Raw genomic sequence first — 23,399 nt, forward strand, 5'->3', positions numbered from 1 at the left:
CGAGGTTCAACCTTTTATCAGAAAGCTGTGGTGAGGGTCAGCTCCATGGTCACACAGGCTGCTGACGGTCTCTCTCAGTGGATGACTCCAGGAGAGTCTGTGTTCCTACACCTCGTTTCTATGAGTCCTGGTATCATAAGATTGTATGAGTATGTGTGTGAGACTGGCTGTATGACCTGCAGAAAGCGCTTGGAGTTCTCAGCTGAGTAGAAAGGCGGTATAAAAAAATCAATCTATTTACGGTTCAGCTCATTAAAAATTTTTTATTGTGTAAACCAAATGCAGAGACTTCCGCTTCGACTGCTGATGGCTAACTTTACGCAGAGTGTTTAAAAGCTTGGGGCGTGTGCTGACCGCAGGTTATTTCCAAACTTGGAGGTTTGTTGTTGTGTCTTGGAAACATTCGTCAGCGTTAATCATGGCTCGCCAAGTGAAGAATCTGATAAGTTGGTCTTGTTTGCTCTTCTTTTCGTGCCTCTGTCCGTTTGTAACACATTAATGGATGTTTTTCGCACTATGGTTTTATAGCGGAGCCATTAACCACAAGCGTAAAAACAGTTGTGGGTATGTACGTAGATTTTTAGAGAAACGCACCTTAAACAAGCTTTCCAAAGCTAATTGTAGTTATGGGTTGATTGTATTGCATTTGTGGGGAAATAAACGTCATTTCAAATGAGTTTATAGCCTCAAACGACCACCACATCTGAAAGTTTCATTTTGTGAAAGGGGAAACTGAGCATGGAAACATTTAGACTTGAGGAAGAGTGGAGAAACCTCAAGAAGATCAGCATCAACATCATTTTCTGTGACGAAGAGAAAAAAAATGCACCATGAAGACGCAAAAAACTACTTTTGGGGGTCAAATGAGCTCGTACTGATCTGCGTAAATTTTAAGCAAACACTTACATGCAGTCTCTAAAGGCTTTTTTGTGCATGGGGAACCTCTGGTATATACAGTTAGGTTTGGTGTAAATCTTAACGAGCAGTGTAGACGTGCCATACTAAAGCTCAAGTTAGGCAAACTGAAAGCGAAATCTTTCTGGAGGAAGTGTTGGGCTGAAATCCTCTGTGTGTAAATACAGCTGCAGGCAGCGATCACGAGGAAAGTGGACAACAACGCTGTAACAATCTGTATTTTAATGTGAAACACTGACCTCTTTTTAAGTTAATTATAAGATCCAAATGTATTTCAAATTATGTTGTTGGTTTTTGATTTCTCTCTAGGAAGAGTTCAATAACATCCTGAAGGAAGCTGGAAAGAAGCTGGTGGTGGTGAACTTCACAACCACTTGGTGTGGCCCCTGCCGAGTGATTGACCCAGTGTATGAGGTAAATGCTGTCAAAACTAAAACGACTCCGAACTCTTGCATCTGCATGTCGATCTGTGTTTCCACAATTGATGAGAATCTCTTTCTTTCTGTCCCTCACACATTACAATAACCTGTATATTGGGATGGCTCATGAGCCAGAGGAGTCACTATGGTACTGATGCTCTAGTCCCAGAGTCGACTGTCCCCACTCTTAGCATCATTTTGACCCCTTTGCTCCAATAACTGCAGCAATGCTAAAGATGGCATTTCTTCAATAAGTTACGTTGTGAATTTTTTTTCAACTATAAGTTAGATTTGACACATTAAGAAATTACTATTAAGATGAAAAACAACCCACAATTTTTATGGCACAAGAGAACAAATTCAGACTTTTATTTTAGATGTTTCCCCTTTTGATCCTTCATAAGTGTGACGTGGCAGCAGATGAACTGTACAAGTTTGCATGTTGACTCACTGATCTTCTCTCCTGCAGAAAATGGCTGCGGAGCCTCGAAATGCCTACGTGATTTTCCTGAAGGTGGACATGGATGCTGCCAGTGTAAGTCTGAGTTTGACTTACTTCCTGATGAGCCTGCAGAAGCAGTTGGATTACTTCAGCTGCTGCCAGGCCTGTGCTAGCGCAAAGATTCTTGACACGTCTCTGTACAGTTGTAAAAATTGCTGTCAAACATGTTTGTGGTTTTTGCAGCATTTTATGGAATTTTCTCCACTCTCACACCAGAATCAGAGGCACATCACAGGGCTGTGCACAAATTGTTATGAAAGGACTTGTTTGTGTGGCTTTGTAGTTCTGAGCTGTGGTGTGGGCTGCTCATTGCGAGCCATGTATAAGGATCCACAGCCGGCTGGCGTGACAAATGAGAGTGCAGAAAGAATCAAATAAATTGCATAAAGATTAATTTCTGTGCTGTGGGAAAGAGGCAACACTGAAGTCTGAAGGAGAGACTGATCTTGGGTAGCTGAAGAAGCCCGTCTTAGTCACGCTATGCTTAATGGCTTCTTCTTAATTGGCCTCTCGCCACATCTACAGCTACAGTTGGTCATAACCATCTGTAGACAAGAGAGATCAGTCTTGATGACCCAGTGAGCTCATCTGATGTATTTGCTTCTGTCAGGATGTGTCCTCATCCTGTGGAATCAGATCCATGCCCACGTTCCACTTTTACAAGAATGGCATAATGGTAAGTCAAAATGCTACGTGTACCTGTCAGCTTGGTGCAGATGTTTGCCGTGTAATAGATTTTTGGACACATTGAGCCTCGTGCAATAATGATCATTCTCAAAATCTCAAAATTGTTTTCAAGTGACACATAGAAGTGATCTTTAATATAGTGTTTGGCATTCACCTGCCGGAGAAAGGCCTCAAATTTTATGTTGCTTGAAGGATTCCTTCCTAATCTTGCACAGTAATGCTCTAAAGGCACGTCATACATGAGTCACTTAATATTTTCTAACGACAACAAAGCAATGAACCTTTCTGACAAATAGAGGCGAGCTCGCGACATTAAACACCAGCTTGAGGAGGCGCCTGTGATCGAAGCCAGACCTTCACTCAGTGGTCTCAGGATTAAACAAATTGAGCTAAATATCTCTCATAAATAAGGGTTTAGGTTGTGTGAAGCTTATTGTCTCCTATTTTACATTTTATCTAAGATAAATGGAAAATTATATTTTGTTTTGGGGCTTTTTATGACATTTTTAACCCTCTATCCTTGTCTTTTAGCTCTATGAGTTCTCCGGAGCTGATCAAGCTACACTAGATGAGAAAGTAAAACAGCTGAGCTAAGAAGTCCAGTCAACACACGGCCATGTTGCAAAAAATAAAAATGCCTCACATTATCATCTGTACATGATTCATGAGCATGAAGTCTATCTTTCACAGGCAATAATATATCTACATATCCTTTAATATTGACATAGCTTTCCTGTCTTAACAAAATATGATGCTGATAACTTTTAACTTTGTTTTTCTGAAAGTTTGACTTTCAGAAAAACATACAAACTGCTTTGTATGTTTTGTGTTCAACAAAGTACATACAATAAATGGATTACATCAAATCAAATCAAGAGACTTGATGGTATTTTATGCTTCAATAAAAATGGGAGAATAGTTTACACATGTGCAATGGGCCATCACAGCAGCAGCTTTGACGCATTGTACAAGTACAGCTTCATTTCACAAAAAGTCCTCAGAGCTGAAAAACACATTTAAGTTCTGTTTAAAAACTGCAACCAAAACGATTGTACACAAACTTCAAGCGTCACAATCTCTTTTCATCTCATGTCAAATGCTTTGACTGAATTTTTACAATAATTTCATTAAAAATAACACCTCATTTTGCATGTGCATTTGTATACATGCATGTTAGCATGCTAATCAACCCTAAATGGACTGGAGCTGAGACTGATGGGGCTGTTAAATGACAAAATTGAATTGTCTCGATGATTATACTGCATACATGATTTCCACAGCCCTGTCATAGACTGGTGACCTGTCGAGGGAGCACAGCAGCTGGGATTGGCTGAATAACGGCCACCACCCATGAAAACATTTCCAGAGCAGTTACTGTGGAAAACATCTGCACAGAACTTCATGACAATCAATTTGCATAGGAAGTTGGGTGACATCTGAGAACTGCAAGTGAGAATTTCTTGTGTTAGACCCTCCTACAGCCACTGAACTCACTTGTTCCCACTTTATACCAACAGGTTGTTGTTACTGTGCTTTCGAACACCAGCATTTATGTCTTTTTTCAAATGCATGAACCGGTTTTTGATTAGGTACTGGTACAATGCCAATGAAACCAGTGGTTAAAACCGGCTTATCAGGCTGACTCTTGTTTTGTGTCAGTGAGCCTTTGTTTGAACACAAGTGAGGAAGAGGACACGCACAGACACACCTGCACACACACAATAAATATCAAATTAAGATTTGAGAAATGCTTTGTGTAACACACACATAGTTTCTACTCTAAGTGTATCTCACACAGCCAGACGTGCAGCTATACAGTGAAGAAGATACTCAACAGAAATGCATTGAAATAGGAAAATATGAGTCTTGAGAACGAGGTTTGCAGCAGCTTTGGGCCATTTAACCTCACGCACACAAACAAAGTCAGCACAAACACATCAGGACAGCAACAGTGTGTGCAGGGAGGCAGGAAAGAGCACAAACACAACCTCTGTTCAGGGAAACTTTGCCTGGATCCAGCCTAAGTTTTTAATATCTCATATGTAAAACATCTGAACGGTCATTTGAGTTTCGGACTCAGTGTGGAGCCCAATCAGTGTTTTGACTTTTTGCTTAAGTATCTGTACTTGTGCACAGATAAGAACGAGTCCAACATGCACCAGACAGACAGATAAACATGTATTTGTCCATTTGGTAAGAGCAGCTCTGAAGTCCTCTGTGTTAGTCTGATAAATGCAACATTTCATCTTATTATAAAATAAATGTGATCAACAGGAACCTGATTTCAGGCTGATATAATTGTCTTCATGTTTTTCTTTCAAATGTGACCTTTCTATTGATTTTTAACCCGTTTCTTTATTTTATGTATAGCAGTAAACTATTTTTTAGAATGACTCGCATAAAACTGGTGGGAGTCAGAATAAAGAGTCAAGAATCTGGTTCTTAAACCCTGAATAAAACTACTGAAGTCTTGCATGGCTGATTTTTTTAAATACCAAATGTTTTAACATATAACAAGTATTTTAACAAAATGTCTTAAAATAATATCGCTTGGAGTATTTTTGCCTATTTAACAAAACAGTGAGATAAGTGCACCTCTGGCTGTTACTCAGGTGAAACTGCTGTGTCATTGGAAGTTGTTTTTCTTGTTTAAGGGTGAGGTTTTTCCTGGATCCAGTCTACAGAAAGTATTCACACAGTTCATGATACAGAGAAAAATAAGAGGTGATGGAACTTCCTTTTACGTTGACTACCTGAAACACAGAGGTAGCAAATCACCCGAAATCTTAGTAAACTAACCTGCTTCCATACAAGCTGTTTTCTGTGGACTGTCTTTCACTATAGCGAGATCTTTCTTCCACTGCACTGTGCTGGTTTTTATACCCCAAATTTTGTCGTCTGCTTTTACCCCGAGGTTTAAAAGGCCTGTGTGTTTCATTTTTCTTGTCCTTGTGTAACTTGGATTTTGAACAGCAAGTTAATATATATTATTGCTACTTGAAGCCAGAATCAGAAGATGGAGAACAATTAATCCTTTTGACATCATTTAACTATTCAGTGACTTACAAGTTACTTACAGCTCTAGTTTGCATCATTGATATGTTTCAGAGATATAGCATTAAAACATATCCCAGCTTATCTGTACCGTATGTGGAAATGCTTCTCGGCTCTAAGACGCAGGTCACTCCTGATACGACTCAAAAACCAGCACATTTCACCAAACTCAGACTGCAGATTAAGAGCAGCTGAGTGGGTGACTTCTTGTCACGGCAAGTGTTGTGAAACTGATTAAGGAACTCAATAATGATGCAAAGAGTTTTGAGGGTGTGTTTGTCTTCCTGTTGTATAAGGGATTTTTGAGAATGTAGACAAGCTGCTGCACAAGAGTTTATTTTCCTCATGTTGGCAGGTGGGGAAAGTGGTGCTCCCACCAGGGTGTAGCTGTCGTCACACTGAAACATCAGAGGATGCCCGGTGTTCACGTTGAGTTCAAGCACCTTACCGATGCGGCCACTGACCACTGACAAAGCAGAAAAACCACAGGGATGTGACATAAGATGTGTTTGATGCACACGCCTCCTTTCAATTCTTTGCTTGCCATGCTGTCACGTGCTATTGGTCAGACAGGTGAGCGACTATGGGCCAAGCAGCTGCACAATGGCACAGACGTGACATGCAAACGTGCAGGTTAGGCTCACCCGTTGCTTGCTCAGTTTGCACTTAGGGAGGAGCCCCGCAGGACAATGAAGTAACCGTGTTATTAAAAATATTTCCGACACACCCCGGCCTGGTGGGTGTGAGAAAGGGGTGTGGTCCTAAACCTTGCAAATGAATATTAAAGTAAAAGGAACCTGAGTTTGTTTACAGCTGAACTGTAGAGGGGTTTACATTCCTCCTGAGTGCTATACGCCACCTAGTGGCATTTTTGAGTACATGTACCATGTCCTGGGATAGTACATGCACAGTAAAGTCATATTACCTATAAATCAGCAACTAAAGAAAAAAATACTGTGATTCCACTTTGCACATTATTTACAAGTTCTCTTTTTAATCGCTCCTCAGATTTTGACCTTTAAGTGTTATTTTAATCCATATTTATGACAACAGGCAGTTGTTTTTGGCCAGATATCTTTGTGTCAGTAGACTCAGTGAAAAAGAAATTGCTGAAAGAGCATTATGGTTAAATATCCAACATTATCTCAAACACGTCTGTCTCCTTGTCTGTGCACAAACCTAACAACACACACTGGCTGTTCTGTCTCCCTGGCAGGTGTGAGTGGAGTCTCTCTGTGACAAAAAGGGAGAGGAATATTTGATGACCAACACGCAGAAACATGTATACATTATGTGAGTTTAGCCTGCAGTACTAGTGAAGTACTGAAGTGAACACGCAGCCTGAAATCACAACACTCGATTGACGAATGCTTATTTTATGTTGTTTTCCTGCAGAGTGATGCAGAGTAAAATAAACTTTTTATTTTCAATGAGGGAAAAAATGTATATAAAGATAGAAAAGATACAAGTATTATGATCAATCTACAAATGTCTCACCTGAACTTATTAGTTTGCATCTATATCTAGAAATGATGGATTACACTCACACTGAGACTGTACAGTCTCAGTGTGAGGAACTCAGAGGTTTAAAGTGATATTGTTTTTAAATTTGGGGGTAAAACATCTGTAAAGCAACAAAGAAATCTGGATTTTGGTCTTTAACCTTATTGGCAGCGTGCCCTCTGTCACACCTCAGATGGTGTGCTAAACTTTCGGTCAATAAGATTGAACATTAAAAGCGCGTCTCCCACTCCTTTCTCCTCTTAAGCGTTCGCAGGGCTGCCTCTCCTCACTTCTACCCACTCTCGCTCCACAGCTTCCAGCATTTCTCTGTGAAGAAAGGCGAGCGGTAAGTCACACAGAGGAGAGAGAGCTGTTTGTTTCTGAACTGCATTAAGTGTGATTTTACTGGAGGAGGTAACTCTGAGGCTGAGCAGCAAACATCAGCAGGGGGTCGGTGTTATCTCACTCTGACCATGAAATAGTTGATGCTCCACTGCAGTGTTCACTTTTATTCACTGTAAAGTGTCAGTTCACTGATGTGGTCGTAACATCTGAACTTGTTTTTACGTGTGTATACTTGGATGTAAATGGTGAATGGACTTATTCCCACTTTACTCATTCATTGCACATAAAGTGATATTTTTCAAGTTTTGTTGTTTCACTTTTAATTATTTGTTAAATAATTCAGCTGGATGGAGGTCAGACCACATGTTAAGCATAAATCCATCATTCACCGTGCTGCATTTGAATACCTTTGTTAAATTAAAAAAAGTTTACAGAGTCTCTGAAATTAGGATTCAAAGCAGTCCTCTTAGAGGCCACAAGCCTTGGAGTCTTTCCATATCTTCAGGCTCTTTGTACGGAAACATTTTCAGTGTTTCCAAAACAATCAGACTGAACTATGAGCACAATTACACATATTGCTGTTGCTGTTTGTTACACAGTTTAAGTTCTTTTTAAAAAATAATAAAATGTAAAGCATTTAAAACAGACTTATAGACATGAATCTTTTCCACAAATATCACAAAGGTGATTACATAGAGACACAAGGTGTCAGTTCACTGATGCAGTTGTAAAGACTGAAAGGTGAATGGACAAGTACTTATACAGTAATATTTTTACTCTCAAAGCACTTGTGTGTAAATGTGTGTGTGTGCAGGATAAGGATTTTTGAATTTCTAACCTGGATACTCAGCATTTTAATGTCTGTTACTATGAGTTTAATAACAATATTTCTTTACAGCTGCCGTAAAAAAGAAGAATCATGGTGAAAGCTAAGTCATGGGTAATGACTAAGCACTTTGACGGCTTCCCAAAGAAAAGCGACTTTGGGCTGAAGGTGGAGGAGCTCCCGGAGCCCAAAGATGGAGGCAAGATAACTTTATTATTTCTATTTGCTTAAGGAGTTCACGCTCTTTTTTTTATGTCAAGCTTTTAACATCGAGCACTTTAAATGAGTTTACTTTTGTTTGCAGAGGTGCTTCTGGAAGCAGTGTTTCTCAGTGTAGACCCGTACATGAGGTGAGCAGAGAATATAGAGGATTTTAAAATATATTTTATATAGTAACACTGCTGATATAAATCTGTTGTAAAACACTGTTGACAGGCTGCTCAGCAAAATCCACATGAAGGAAGGAGGTGTGATGATTGGAGAACAAGTGGCCAAGTAAGTGTTTACCTGTTCATATAATACTGCGACGACGACTACTACTAATAATAATGTTTTCTTTTAGAGTGATCCAGAGTAAAAATCCAGCGTTTCCTGTGGGAAGCCACGTTGTGAGTGACAGTGGGTGGAGAACCCACACGCTCAGTGATGGGACCGGCCTCACTCCCATCCTGCCTGAGTGGCCTAAAGATGTGTCCCTGTCTCTGGCTCTGGGTGCCATCGGGATGCCCGGGTAAGACAGATTTAAGTAACCTGCATGGATCAAAGTCACTTTCTATTGGACGATAAATCATGGCAGGATGTTCTGACTCTTCCAGCAGATAGATCGATGTGAAGTTTTATCAGCTGAATCTTAAATGCACACATATGAAGCTCAAAATTGTGGAAAACAGCTGGATTCACTGTTTCTGTCTCTCTGCAGACTGACAGCTGTTTATGGGATAGAAGAAGTGTTGGGACTCCAGAAGGGTGAGACCCTGCTGGTGAACGCTGCAGCTGGAGCGGTGGGCTCCGTGGTGGGACAGATCGCCAAGATCAAGGGCTGTAAGGTGGTGGGCTCGGCAGGCTCTGATGCCAAAGTGGCTTACCTCAAAGAGCTGGGATTTGATGAGGCCTTCAACTACAAAACTGTGGGTTCCCTGGAGGAGGGTCTGAGGAAGGCTTCACCTGAAGGATACGATTGCTTCTTTGAAAACGTGAGCAGTGGTGGTGCAGTTTCAAGCTTGCATGTAATATTTAATCACTGCTGAGCTCTTCTCTCGATCTTTGATTTTAGGTGGGAGGCCCTTCTTCATATGTTGTCCTGCAGCAGATGAAGAACTTTGGAAGAATAGCTGTGTGTGGAAGTATCTCCACCTACAATGACAGTGAACCCCAGACAGGTGTGTCACTGCCCTAATTTACTTTTCCTTGTCAAAGACATCATACAGACTATTTCATAGGAAATAATAAAAATAATACTGAGACTGACTTATACATCTATACTAGATATTTCCTGGAAATTCATCTTTATAAACGTATAAATCTGGCTACACAACCAGTTTAAGGTTAAGCAACCTACTTTAAAGACAATATTTTCACGGAGCGGCCTTTAAGGTGTCGCAGATAAATACAACAAAATAAAACCAGTACCAGTACCAAAAAGAAGATTTAAAAAACACAAATTTCACACCCAAGCCTCAACTCTCGCGGCCCAGTATCAAATGACTCACAGACCAGCCCGGGCATAGGGAACCCTGCCTTATGTGTCAGGAGTATGGGAGCAGTTGAGACGCATTTTTCTATAAATTGCGTATCTGTGGCTTTTAAACCCCAAAACACGATGCGCCAAAAATTGGTCCACCCCCAGGATCAGGTCCCCCGACACAAACAGAGTAACATAGTGTACGCTGTTAAGTGCCGGGAGGATTCCCAGGATTTATACATCGGGGAACCCAAACAACGGATGGCACAACAGAGAAGAGCCAGGACTCTACAGTCTATTTACACCTACAGGCCAGTGGACACTCTTTCAAGGATGAGGATGTACACATCCTGGACAGGGAGGAACGCTGGTTTGAGCGCGGAGTCAAGGAGGCCATTTACGTGAAAAGGGAAAGACCATCTGTGAATCGAGGAGGGGGCCTAAGGGTACATCTTTCACCATTTCACAGACATTCCCTAACTCTCTGTGAATGGTACTCATGGCCATTGATCAGTGGGCTTTGATCAATGAGCTATGATCAATGGTTGTTGCTCAATGGTCATGACAATTTGCATATTAATGACCAAGGAACTGACCTCACAGCCCATTGTTCGTTCAGTGGGCTGGTTTCAGTCATTGTGCAAGGTTGGAGAAACCTGCAGTCAGCTGAGACTGAAGAAGTCACTCGGATGAGCGATGAAACATTTCTCCCACTGAAAACACTTTGTCCAGATGAACAGAATCAACTTTCAGGGGGTTTTGAGCTAAAGATCCTCAGAGATAATGTGACTTGTTCATGTCCCTTTGATCCACCGACTACAGCAGGTTTTTATAGGTTTTGGTGTTAAACTCTTTAATTAGGCCTACTAAACTGTAGGGCTTCATTATAGCTTTAACTGTTTCTAAGTAGCACTTAGCAAAGGCAGGGACAGTGATATTATGGGATGGCCCTGGTTTCTTCCCATTTTCTACTAGAGGGAGATGTTGTCCTGCTGAAGACCCATAAGAGCTGTGGAGGCACACAGACAGTTATTTTAGATATGAATTGTAGTTTCATTGTTTCATTTTTCTCTTGAATGATCTGTATTTTAGGGCCGTACTCCTATTTCACTGTGATCCTGAAACAGCTGAAGATGGAGGGCTTCGTATACAGCAGGTGGCAGCACAAGAACCATGAGACCCTCAAGAGACTGTTGGCGTGGGTGAAAGAGGTCAGCTATTTAGTCCTTTATCAAAGAGAAAAAGATATAAACATCAGTTCCCCATGTTTCTGTTGTGATGTATTGTATTTGTGATCTGTGTATTGTGCGTCCACAGGGCAAACTGCAGTGTCGGGAGCACATCACAAAAGGCTTTGAAAACATGCCGGCTGCTTTTATGGGGATGATGCAGGGAGAAAACACCGGCAAGGCCGTCGTCGCAGTCTGAAGAGTTCAATGCAAGAGAGCCAGCATTACTAATAACTGCCATTATTACACAATCTATGAATTAATGAAAGATTTATCAATAACCATAGAACACAATAATTTCACATTAATATTTCAACTTCTTGATTAGTTTTGTAATCACAGTCATATCAAAGATTAAAGCAACGCTGGGATTTAATCTCACAGTTTAGTCATTCAAAGAAATGTGATTTCTAATCTAAACAGCATTACTTCATAACAGATCAGTAAAACTATGTCTGAATTGTTTCCGGTCTGAAACATTTTAATGTGTAGTTTTCAAATTTGTCTTTACAAGGAGGAAAGTGGTGATCAAGGCTTTTGCTCTGTTGTGGTGAACAGCGTGGATTTACTACAACATAACTGACCAAGTGCTTTGTATTGTCTGGAAGTCTGTGGACAATAAAGTTTTTTCTTTCACCCTGATCCTTGTGGCTTCAGACTATCTATCTATCGATCTATCTATCGATCGCAGATAAAGTGACATATTTCACATTTTCTCATGGAGAAATCCACCTGGAAGCAGATCAGACCAACTCTTTTGACATTAGACCACATTTTTCCCTCTTGGTTCAACGTACTACATTGAATACATCTACAAAAACTAATAATTCATTTTTAATAGCTTAGAAGCATCAGCAGAATTAAAAGAAGTCCTGTTAGAGGCCACAAGCTTGTGTGTCAAACTGAATTTTGGAGATGCTTTGGAGGGGTTCGTATATGCGTGCCATGAGAATAATTAAACAATTGTATTTTAAAACAGACAAAGAACCACAAATCTAGCAAGATCTCCTTCTCAATAACAATCAAACAGAGGACATGTCTGCCCAAATACTAAATAAATAATTAACTCCAAAGTATATAACAAATAGAACATGTAAAAGAAAAAAATTGCACAGTGGATATATTTTCTGATATTTTATAACCGTATGACCTTCTTCGCAAAAGCAATAACATGTGTAGAATTCCTCAAAGAAATGTATAGACAGCTACATTCACCCTGGGGGGAAACTAGTGAGGAAGACCATCAGGACCAGGCTGGTTTCCTGGGTCCAGAGGTTTGGAGAAACTTCTTCCCTTTATTTCATCACAGCTGTCCTGTGCCAGATGTTCTGTTGACCCACTGAGAGAGGCTTCATTTCAGAAACATCAGGAAGACTGAAGCTCGTTGCAGGGATCAAGGAGAAACTCCTGTTCATCACCACCAGCTCCCTCACAGGGAAATCTTCAGAACTCCACTGTAGACCTGCCCCAGAAGATGGTTAATCTCAGCATTTCATGAACACTGTGATGGAGACCTTTGGTTTGTGTAATGGTAGAAGTACTTAGATAATCCTCAGAGGCTCCGGACTTTTACATAAAGATATATTCAGTCCTGTAGGAAGTTATATATTTAAATAGATATTATCCTCTCTGGTTACTCTGGTATGGATGACTCTGGATTACTTTATGATAAATAACACACTATTAACAAAAAACACTATGAAAGAATTCCAGATCAGAAGTTTTTAGTTCAATATACAAGTGACCTTCAACCTTTGACCTTCATCAGGTATTATTTAATTGTGTCAACCCCCCCCCCCCCCCCCCCCCCCAAAAAAAAACCAACAACAAAACAAAACAAAACATCATGTCCTCTTCATGCAGCCGAGTGTATTCAGTGTTGAAAATAGAAGCTGTGCAGGTCTGAGATCAGCAACTTTCTGAAATACCAAATTGAGGTAGTGTTAATGCTGATATATAGTGACACAGTTACATGCATGATTAATCCATTTGACTTTGTCAGTTAATTAATGTGTAATTAATTAATTAAATGTGTAATAAATATTTATTTAATTAATTGATTACAATTTTAATGAATTATTTAATGGTGTATTTAATTAATTCATTATGACACTCCTGGCGTTCCATAGTGTAAAACCTAATATTGCGCTTAATTGAAAATATTAAGTAGACTGAATTCAGTTTTTATCAACTTGTTATTGGAACTCAGTTTAAGTTACCAGCACGTTTCGTTCAAAAAGCTGATCAACTCAGTTTATTTGAGTTGGCTTGAATTAGAAAAACTAAGTAAGCTGAAATTTTTGCTTTTTAGTGGTAGAATGTAACTAAGTACATTTACTCTGTACTGTACTTAGGTAGGTTACAATGTATGACTTTGTAGAGAAACGGACAGAGGGCAGGATCCATTCAGCGGAATGATATAACTATATGGTTTGAAAATGCCATGTCACTGCTTTCCTCCTTCCGCACACAGATCAGTCCGCATGTTCATGGCAGCTCCGCTACTTTTTTTTATGGGCTATGCTGAGCAAACCTGGATGCAGCAGGAGAAGCTTCAGCTCAAAAGATTATTGTTTGATTCTACACTAATTTGGTGAGTAAATATTTACTCTTATTCAAACTGTTTTTGTGCCTTTACTCAGTTTATAAACTTGCTAGCTGGCCAGTGTTAGCCTAGCTTTCATATCACTAATACACTGTTTACATGCTGCTGCCTCTCAGCTCATGTTACTTAAAAATTAACCCCAGGGCTCGCAAAATCGCTAGCCCGACGTCCCGGGGCTAGCGATTTTTCCAGTCGGGCTACCAAAATCTATCTCTGCCCTGCCCGTTGGGCTATCGTAGGAAGGGAAAATATATGTCACTGCTTTTGCATTCTTTCGGAAATTTCGTTTGAATTTGCTTGTTTTTTTTGCTTTCACTTTGCAATCGCGCGAACTGTGTATAGAGAGCGACAGTACTGATTGGTGAGTGACGATAATTTGCGCACCAATTCCTCTGACATCGTCTTATCAATCGTTAGCTTACTATGCAAACATGACAAGTAAAATCTCCCGCAGCAAGCTTAAACATGTGAGAGGTTGATCGCGCAGAGAATCGCTGAGCGTTATGTGAGTGCCTGTGTAAAAGCAGCAGGATATATATTTTAGTTCTGCTGAGCCAAATAAAACAGGTCAGGGTGAAGAAGTGACAGCCAAAGAAAAGGTTACCACAAAACGGAAAAGTTATGACAAATCAGACTATAAGGCAAAAAATAAAGTGCAGCTTTATGGTTTCATGGACAAAAGAATTTCTGTGGCTGCAATATGACAAGCTAAATAATAACCAGGGCTGCACATAAGTGGTCCGCAGGTGCATTCGCTGTCAAAATAAAAAAAGGCGCACAAGATAAGAAGTTGCAACGCGTGTTTGCGTACATAAGATTTTCTGGAGGAGGACAGACATTTGTTTAGAACTCTTAAAGATGTCGAAGAAGCAAGCTCCTTTAAGAAGTTACTTTGGTTTTCCTCCACCTCCAAAGAAATGTCAGAAGGACTCCGAACCACAAAAGAAGCGCGTATTCTCGGAAAAGTGGTTGCAGGAGGTGAGCTGGCTTCAAACAAATGATGAACGCACAGAGATGTGGTGCGGAATGTGCCGTGAAAATCCCACTCTAGCGGACAAAAACAGTGCATTTTATATGGACGCAAACACGCGTTGCAACTTCTTATCTGGTGCGCGTCTTTTATTTTGACAGCAAATGCGCACATGCGGACCACTTATGTGCACCCGTGTAAATAACATAATGTTCTGCCGGGTGTGTTGTTGGTTTTCCCTCGATTTCTGAGTCGACAAGCGCCTTTGTTACTGGGACCAGTTATTTTAAGAAAGACCCCCATTAGAACCCATGAGAAATGCAAGAAATGCATTATTGCTCAGTCTGCAATATCTTTCCCAGAACAAACACCAATTGCAAATAACATACTAAAAATAAACCTGAAAAATCTGTTTAGAATAGCGTACTATGTTGCAAAGAGTGAACTACCACTGGCAAAATTTAGCAGTCTTTGCAAACTTCAAAAAGCAAATGGCCTAGATCTTGGTTCCACTTGCCTCTTACCCGTGACTTCAGTGGAAATTTCAAATTCAGGATCTGACACAGGCTGATTCATGTTCTACACAGTTCTTACAAGTTCATAGAAATTTCTGTTCAATTAGAACCAAGTATTTGAGTTGATGATTGTAATTTTTATACAATGTTGTAATTTGTGTTTCAACAATTTTTTGATTAATGTTTTGTTTCCGTTACAATATTATACTTCAATGTATAATATTGTAAAGGAAACAAAACAGGAAACAAAACATCAATCAAAAAATTGCTCTCTTTTTTTATTCGGGCTACTTAAATTTATTTTGGGCTACCAAAAACTGAAGAGTCCCTGCCCGAAGGGCTACCAGGGATTTTGAAATTTTGCGAGCCCTGAACCCTACAGCTATAAAAACCTTATATAAAAATCTCTCAGTGAAATGTATTGTTGTTCGTTTATAATGGAAAAGTGAGATTTGCAGCCATTAGATAAGAGCCTAAACTCTTCCTGAATGTGCAGCTGTTAACATCAAATCTTAACATAAGCAAACTGCTTTTAGATTTAACCAATATTTAATTTGTTAAAAATTGTGCTTAGATATGAGTTTTATTGTGAAAGTGAAACGCCATAAACCGGATTAGTGGCCTGGTAAATGGTAAAATCTGGCTTGGCTTTATAGTTGAAAATAAAGTTATTAGCTTGTCCTTCTAAAGAAATAACAAGGTAGCTTGTGTTAAATAGAAACACTGCCACATGCTTTATCTGGTCATTGGCCTTATTAGAAACTTAATATGTTGGAAGCTAGCTTTTAACAAGTATGTAATAATTACATTTAATTTAGGTGGTCTCTCTTTTCTTTTTTTGAACTGAGGGTGGCAGTACCACTCATTCACACATAGTAGTAGAATGTGTTTTTAAATGAATGTTTTTATTAGATGTAGTACTTATTTTATTTACTTACTTTATTAGATGTATTACATGTAGTACTTATGGTACTAACTTGGTTGTATGAAGTCTACATTGACTTACTATTTTGTAAGTTATATCGGGAGCTTGGAAAGAAAAGCGACTGGACTTCTTTGAGACCCAAGAAGCTTTTTCAGTTCTAAGACTGTTGAGAATAGATTCCTTAATGTACATCAAAGTTAAAGAGAATATAGTTGTGATTGCTTGCAACATTATAATATTGCGGTTAATGAGTGTAAGAATACAAAATAGGAAAAAAGGCCGGGGATGGGAACGAAGAACTGAGGTGCAGGGCAGAAGGACAATCAACCCACACCCCCAGGGCATGAAGCAAGAGTTACTGAGGCTGAGGAGCAGACAAAGGGCAAACAGACACTACCTTAAAAGGAGATGGGGGTCAGGGTGTCAGCACCCTTGGCCACTGTACTAGTGTATTTCCATTGTGGGGGTGTTTACTGTAGGGGGGAGGAGACCAGAGGTTATAACTGTAACTGTTGTGTGGAGTTCTTTAGATCAGCCTTTAGCATAGGACTGCATAGGAATGCAGTGTGCTGATCTCCAGATGCATCTGTAAGAATAATGGGTAATAAAAGGATTGTGTAAAACATGGAAACATCTCAGCGTGATCTGTACCAGGACCAAAAGAATCGCAGAGACCGGCGTTGTCTCAACAAGACCAATTGCTGGGTAGTCCCAGTTTTCAGGTCATATATGGAGTTGTGGCTTACAAGGGTCGTTGACCCACTATTGATCATCCATCTAATCACATGAGGCAAGATGTGAAAAAGGGTGTGGGTTATTACCAGCAGAGGTTTTGGGTGAAACCACTGTGATACCTTGCACCACCCTATCATGTGACTTATTAAGATCAGCTGATACAAAATGTGAGTGGGCGTTTAGGTTTCTGGGAAGGTGATCTCAGAACTCATAGGTGGCAGGCATGGTGTCCTAAGCCACCCCTTCTCAAAGACTGTCATTTACAGTAGACATAGATGGCTTCTTTCACTCCTCTTTCAAACCATCTGCCTTCTCTGTCCAAAATGTGAACTTTGGCATCCTCAAAAGAGTGACCTTTGTCCTTTTGGTGCAGATGTACAGCTGAGTCTTGCCCTGTTGCGGTGGCTCTTCTATGTTCTGCCATGCATTTATGAAGTGGCTGTTTGGTTTCTCCAATGTAAATCAAGTTATTCTTAGCACTGTGTACTTGGAATAAATAAGTTGTCCTAATGTAGTTATCTTAAGTAATCTTAACTTAGTTTTTTTGAGGCAAGTTAGGCAAGTTCTGGGTATGGCTGGGCCATATCATACCATTCACGGTAATACCGGTATAATGTTAGGCAATGATTAGATAATGAAATGTCGCGATGGAATATGGGTAAAACGCGCATGCGCAGTGCCTTTCTTTTTTCATACGCACATGGCGGAAAAAGCATGGCGGCGACGGAGAATGAGAAGGCCGAAAGCGGATCGTTGAATGAAACGGATGAACCAGAATTGGTTTGTAAAAATGCTGCGACTTCAGTGGTGTGGAACTGGTTTGGCTTTTGTCCGTCAGATACACACCCACCAAAGAACAATTTTTGGTAGAGCATGCAAGTGGGCCGTCGTTATTACCGTACCGATCTGTCAAAAATGTTTTAATACGACTTTGCTAAGCTACAAAGCCGCACCGCTTGATGGATTGTCGGAGCATTACTGGAACCTCGTGGAGTGATACTGTGCTTCAACATAATAGTACCACATTGTGTGTGTATAACCTCTTTATAAGTTTTGCAGATATTATACATGGTTATGCTGAGGATATGTTGGCCAATTTCCACTGGAAATGCCTTTCGGTTAAACTGTCAGCAAGGAATTTGCACTGTTAAATTTTTATATAACTTTAATGCACATAATAAAAGCTGCTTGTTTAAGTGAAAATACATTGATGGGTTTTTTTTTTTGCACTAATAAAGTTGTGGAGTTGTAAAGTATCACTTTAAAGCCTTTGCCTAAAGTGTTTGAAAAAAAGTAGTAGAAGACATCAACTCTTCTGTGTTTTTTTCTCGTTATTGTTGTTAATGCAACTTAAAGAAAGGGAGACAAAGGTGAGGTTTTCAGGGCACCAGAGAAAGTTTTTGGCGGACTGTAAACCATCAATGGTGGATAATATGCTGACGTGAAGTCTGGAAAAATAAAGGTAGTACCACATACACAGTGTTACACCGAGTAAATGTGTAATAAAAATAGTTATTCTTTAGCTTTTTCATTAAACTTGTATTTGCACAGTTCTGGATGACACAGCATTTCTATCCTTTGAGTTTGATAACACTAAAGGAAAATCTTTTTTACAGCTGCCATAAAGAGAAGAATCATGGTCAAAGCTAAGTCATAGGTAATGACTAAGTATTTTGATGGCTTCCCAAAGAAAAGCGACTTTGGGTTGAAGGTGGAGGAACTCCCTGAGCCCAAAGATGGAGGTAAGACGAGTTTGTTTCTTCTCTTTACTTATGGCTTGAGCAGGAATGCATGCTCTTTAGTGTTTGTTAAAAAATTAAACATGTAGCGCTTTAAATGTGTGCGCTTCTGTTCGCAGAGGTGCTACTGGAAGCGGTGTTTCTCAGTGTTGACCCATACATGAGGTGGGAAGAGAACAGAACAACTTATTTCAGTTATTTTCATTATAATTAAGACTTCTGATAAAAATACTTTGTTGTTCTCAAAAGCTAAAACATATCCTCTATAACACATTGCTGGTCTCAACAGGTTGTTCAGCAAAATCAGCATGAAGGAGGGAGATGTGATGATTGGAAGTCAAGTAGCCAAGTACGAAACACAAATGGTAAAATGGCCTGTATTTGTATAGCGCTTAGTCCCTAAGGACCCCAAAGCGCTTTACACTACATTCAGTCATCCACACATTCACACACTGGTGATGGCAAGCTACATTGTAGTCACAGCCGCCCTGGGGCGCACTGACAGAGGCGAGGCTGCCAGACACTGGCGCCACCGGGCCCTCTGACCACCACCAGTAGGCAACGGGTGAATTGTCTTGCCCAAGGACACAATGACCAAGACTGTCCGAGCCGGGGCTCGAACCAGGAACCTTCCGATTACAAGGCAAACTGCCAACTCTTGCCACGATCACGCACACACTAACGGTCGGAAACACCTTTTATCTGTTGTGATGTGATTCTGATGTGTACTGAAAAATGAAACAGTGATCATCTGCTGTTTATTACCAAAGCTATGTAGAGGCTATGTTGTAAGGCTCTACATAGATTCAGTGCAGAAGCATAGATCGGGTAAAGAGTTCAGAAAAACTCTGTTTGAGCAAAATGCTGGTGAACTGATTTGCAGTTCTACACTGATTAAAGCAGTCAGTCAAAAACAGTGGACTAACAAAAACAAAGGAACTACTACAGAGCACATTACCGAGGCTGCCATCCATCTTCAATAATATTTGCTTACAGTTTTTGATGATTGAACCTAAGGTGAATTTAGATAAGTGCTCAGATTCATTTTAGTGTGGCTGTTGAGTAAATTTCACTTTAACCTGATGACCTTCTTTAGCAACACTTGCCAAATTCTTTCTTTGTACGCAATGTACCTGCCACTGGGACGAACTTCAAGACAAACACAATAAGTCCGACTGCAGTACCTTCACAGTCCACCAGGGGTGCTTGGTCCACACTTTGGGAATCACTGCTGTGGGCTGTTTCCAAAAACAAGGCTGCCCTCTATTGGCCAGGAAAAAGAATACAACATTAAGGCACTGGCTTTATTTTCAGACCTGGAATTTACATCTGTCTTTTTAGAGGCTGTGATAGACAGACTTGACAGATATCTTATAATAAAAGATCTATAGGTATTAAAAATGTTCCTGTTACTGTCTTTTGGGTATAAACAGTTTCTTACACCCAGACAGTATAAACACTATGTGTATAGAGTCATACTGTCTTTACTCTAGTGTCAGTGAATCTCAGACGGTTTAGCTCAGACTGAGGTGACCACAGCTGACCAATCACTTGGTTGACAGATGCTTTTATTTTCTTTAATTTAGAGTGATCCAGAGTAAACATCCAGGATTTCCTGTGGGAAGCCACGTTGTGAGTAACAGCGGGTGGAGAACCCACACGCTCAGTGATGGGACCGGCCTCACTCCCATCCTGCCTGAGTGGCCTAAAGATATGTCCTTGTCTCTGGCTCTGGGTGCCATCGGGATGCCCGGGTAAGACAGATTTAAGTAACCTGCATGGATCATATGAATTTAGCATTTTAAAGTTCATTTGCTCTTAGTTCACAGCTAAAAGTACTAATAGACAACAGAGTTAGTAATAAGCAGAAATAGCCTTTTAAGAAAAAGTAGGAATTTCCAGGTGTTTTCTCTTGCTTGTGAGCTGAAGTCATTATACATGCACTAATTAATTACCATTTTTTTAAAAAAGTAATTAGAGTTTCTATGAAGCCCAAAGAGTTTTAAGTCCAAAATGAATCAAAACAGCTGGATTTACTGTTTCTGTCTCTCTGCAGACTGACGGCCGTTTATGGGATAGAAGAAGTGTTGGGACTCCAGAAGGGTGAGACCCTGCTGGTGAACGCTGCAGCTGGAGCGGTGGGCTCCGTGGTGGGACAGATCGCCAAGATCAAGGGCTGTAAGGTGGTGGGCTCGGCAGGCTCTGATGCCAAAGTGGTTTACCTCAAAGAGCTGGGATTTGATGAGGCCTTCAACTACAAAACTGTGGGTTCCCTGGAGGAGGCTCTGAGGAAGGCTTCACCTGAAGGATACGATTGTTTCTTTGAGAACGTGAGCAGTGGTGGTGCAGTTTCAAGCTTGCATGTAATATTTAATCACTGCTGAGCTCTTCTCTCGATCTTTGATTTTAGGTGGGAGGCCCTTCTTCATTCATTGTCCTGCAGCAGATGAAGAACTTTGGAAGAATAGCTGTGTGTGGAAGTATCTCCACCTACAATGACAGTGAACCCCAGACAGGTGTGTCACTGCCCTAATTTACTTTTTATTTTCAAAACTCTTGAAGGTTTTCTGACTTTACCTTCAGACAGGATCTGCACCACAGCACAATGAATATACATTTAAAGTGGTACTGCAAGAGGAAATCCTTCAAGTTTTAACAACCTTTCCATATTAGTGAAATTCAGTCAACACACTCACAGCAATGTCTCAAGTATTAATGCCTATTTCCACTAGAGGGAGCTGCTGCACTGCTGAAGATCCCTAATAGCTGTGGCGCCACTAAGACAGTCAAAGACATAAATTGTTGTTTCCTTGGAGTTTAAGTTAAAGTCATATTTGTATTTTGAACTATCTTTGTTTTAGGGCCGTACCCCTATTTCATTATGATCATCAAGGAACTGAAGATGGAAGGCTTCTTGATAACCAGGTGGCAGCACAAGCACCCTGAAACCCTTAGGAGACTCTTGGCATGGGTGAAAGAGGTTAGTTATTTAGTTTTTATGATGCTGGATGATTTCCTTTAAGTAAACATATACACTTATTTGTGATCCGTTTAATGTGTGTGCACAGGGCAAACTGCAGTGTCAGGAGCACGTCACAAAAGGCTTTGAAAACATGCCGGCTGCTTTTATGGGGATGATGCGGGGAGAAAACATCGGCAAGGCCGTCGTTGCAGTCTGAAGAGAAACAAGAGTTCAATGCAAGAGAGCCAGCATTACTAATAACTGATATAATTTTAAACAAAATTACATATGAATGACAGATTTAGTAATAAATTGTTATATTCACAATAAGCCACTGTGGTTTAGTCTGTTTTATAGCGATTGACTGTGAGACTGATAACAGCAAATGATAAATGCACCCTGAAACACCAGCAGTGGTTGTTTAAGTTGTTAGGTTTTGGTGATTTGCACAGTGCTGCCATCCTCATCGTCCAGGAGAAAGTGCGTCGCAGAGGGCAGTTTCACTGATGAAGAGAGAAAGAGTTGATGGCTCTGTGCACAGGATTCTTATTCTGTCACGTAAGCAAATCCCAGGGTAAGACGTGGAGCTCTGTAGCTGCTGCATTCATTCATCATTCCATGTGCTCATGTTTTAGACTGCAATTACTCCTGTTTGATCAGGAAACAGGCTGTATTTTTAGATGGCCATTAGAATTTCATAAGGTTGTGTTGAGGGTGAGCTCCATGGTTACACATGCTGCTGTAAATCTGTTATAGTCATTTATAGTACTAGGACTCTGTGCACCTACAGGGCTAAGAGTTTTCTATGCATCTGGGGGTCCTAGTCCTATATAGGCAACTGCCAAAACACTAATGAGTAATGGCACTCTGAAGAGAAGCAGTACTTTACAGTACTATACACCAGTCACAGAAATTATACAGATGTGGTAAAACACATTAAATTAATACACAAAAAAACTGTTAGCACCACCAAATATTTTCTGAATACAGAGAAATGTTGATGCAAAATAAACCATGTTATTTGCCTCACATCCTGATATTATCATCATTACAGGTTAATGTATTTATTCAGACGGTTAGTGTGTGCGTGTCTCAAGTAAATGGTAAGTTATGAGAAGTCTCGTAAGAAGTTACTTTGTGGAGCTGAAAGCTCCTCACCTGTGAGGCCATCTGGAACGAGTTTAATGGGAAATCACCTAGGAATGCAAATGTTTATATTTCCATACCAAAGTGCATAAGACTCACTGTTGCTACTTAACATTTAGTGCCTGGATTGGGGGAAAAAATCGAAATCTAAATGTAGTTGTAAAGCCAACGTGTTTTTGCTCTGTCTTTCTGCACGCACACGCACGCACATATATAAATAATACTCGGGGTTTTTTTTCCCTGGATGTATCGAGCTGACCTCTAACTCTATTGTTGTGACGTGGTGACGTAATGACGAAAGATCATGTACGGGGCGTTACCTCCCGGTATTACGACAGTGAATTTGAACTACGCAGACTCACTCACTTACGGTAAAGCTGGAATTTGTCAAGTCATCCTGACTTTCTTTGGTCAACCTTCGTTATTACAGTGAAACAGCAAAATTCAAGTAATACAAATATTTAAACATATAACAGTTACCAAGCTCTATAAATAAATCTAATAATGCTTGTATAAATCACATATAATAAAAAAAATCTATATTAAATTTAAAACTTTTTTAGAAGTAGCCTACCAATAATTGTCTAAATACAAACATACAAAACTGAAAACACGACGTTTTTGTTGTATATACGGTCTGA

At 40.2% G+C, this 23,399-nt stretch overlaps 3 protein-coding genes across 5 annotated transcripts; all 3 read left to right on the plus strand.

Moving 5' to 3' along the window:
* The first annotated feature begins 330 nt into the window (after positions 1–330).
* Positions 331–3,394, plus strand: LOC146391127 (thioredoxin-like). Of its 2 annotated transcripts, XM_084923974.1 has the most exons (5): positions 335–446; positions 1,229–1,329; positions 1,804–1,869; positions 2,447–2,512; positions 3,055–3,394. In XM_084923974.1, exons 1-5 carry the CDS (start codon positions 419–421, stop codon positions 3,115–3,117), a joined length of 324 nt encoding a protein of 107 aa, XP_084780100.1. In that variant the 5' UTR covers positions 335–418; the 3' UTR covers positions 3,118–3,394. The 2 variants fall into 2 exon arrangements, 1 of the variants encoding a protein (XP_084780100.1); XR_014799882.1 differs by having other exon boundaries at positions 331–446; positions 1,804–2,512; positions 3,055–3,113.
* A 128-nt stretch (positions 3,395–3,522) lies between these two features.
* On the plus strand, positions 3,523–11,803 carry LOC146391128 (prostaglandin reductase 1-like). Of its 2 annotated transcripts, XM_084923972.1 has the most exons (9): positions 3,523–7,426; positions 8,324–8,450; positions 8,556–8,601; positions 8,687–8,746; positions 8,814–8,981; positions 9,171–9,444; positions 9,525–9,630; positions 11,025–11,143; positions 11,250–11,803. In XM_084923972.1, exons 2-9 carry the CDS (start codon positions 8,345–8,347, stop codon positions 11,358–11,360), a joined length of 990 nt encoding a protein of 329 aa, XP_084780098.1. In that variant the 5' UTR covers positions 3,523–7,426; positions 8,324–8,344; the 3' UTR covers positions 11,361–11,803. The 2 variants fall into 2 exon arrangements, with proteins under 2 accessions (XP_084780098.1, XP_084780099.1); XM_084923973.1 differs by having other exon boundaries at positions 3,523–8,450.
* A 1,839-nt stretch (positions 11,804–13,642) lies between these two features.
* On the plus strand, positions 13,643–21,896 carry LOC146391129 (prostaglandin reductase 1-like). The gene is made up of 9 exons (XM_084923975.1): positions 13,643–13,754; positions 18,528–18,653; positions 18,770–18,815; positions 18,940–18,999; positions 20,237–20,404; positions 20,707–20,980; positions 21,061–21,166; positions 21,512–21,630; positions 21,719–21,896. Exons 2-9 carry the CDS (start codon positions 18,572–18,574, stop codon positions 21,827–21,829), a joined length of 966 nt encoding a protein of 321 aa, XP_084780101.1. The 5' UTR covers positions 13,643–13,754; positions 18,528–18,571; the 3' UTR covers positions 21,830–21,896.
* The last annotated feature ends 1,503 nt before the right edge of the window (positions 21,897–23,399 follow it).

Source organism: Perissodus microlepis, chromosome 3 (genome assembly GCF_051167445.1).
Source record: "Perissodus microlepis isolate ML-2025 ecotype Zambia chromosome 3, ASM5116744v1, whole genome shotgun sequence".
In the NCBI taxonomy this organism is placed as follows: Eukaryota; Metazoa; Chordata; class Actinopteri; order Cichliformes; family Cichlidae; genus Perissodus; species Perissodus microlepis.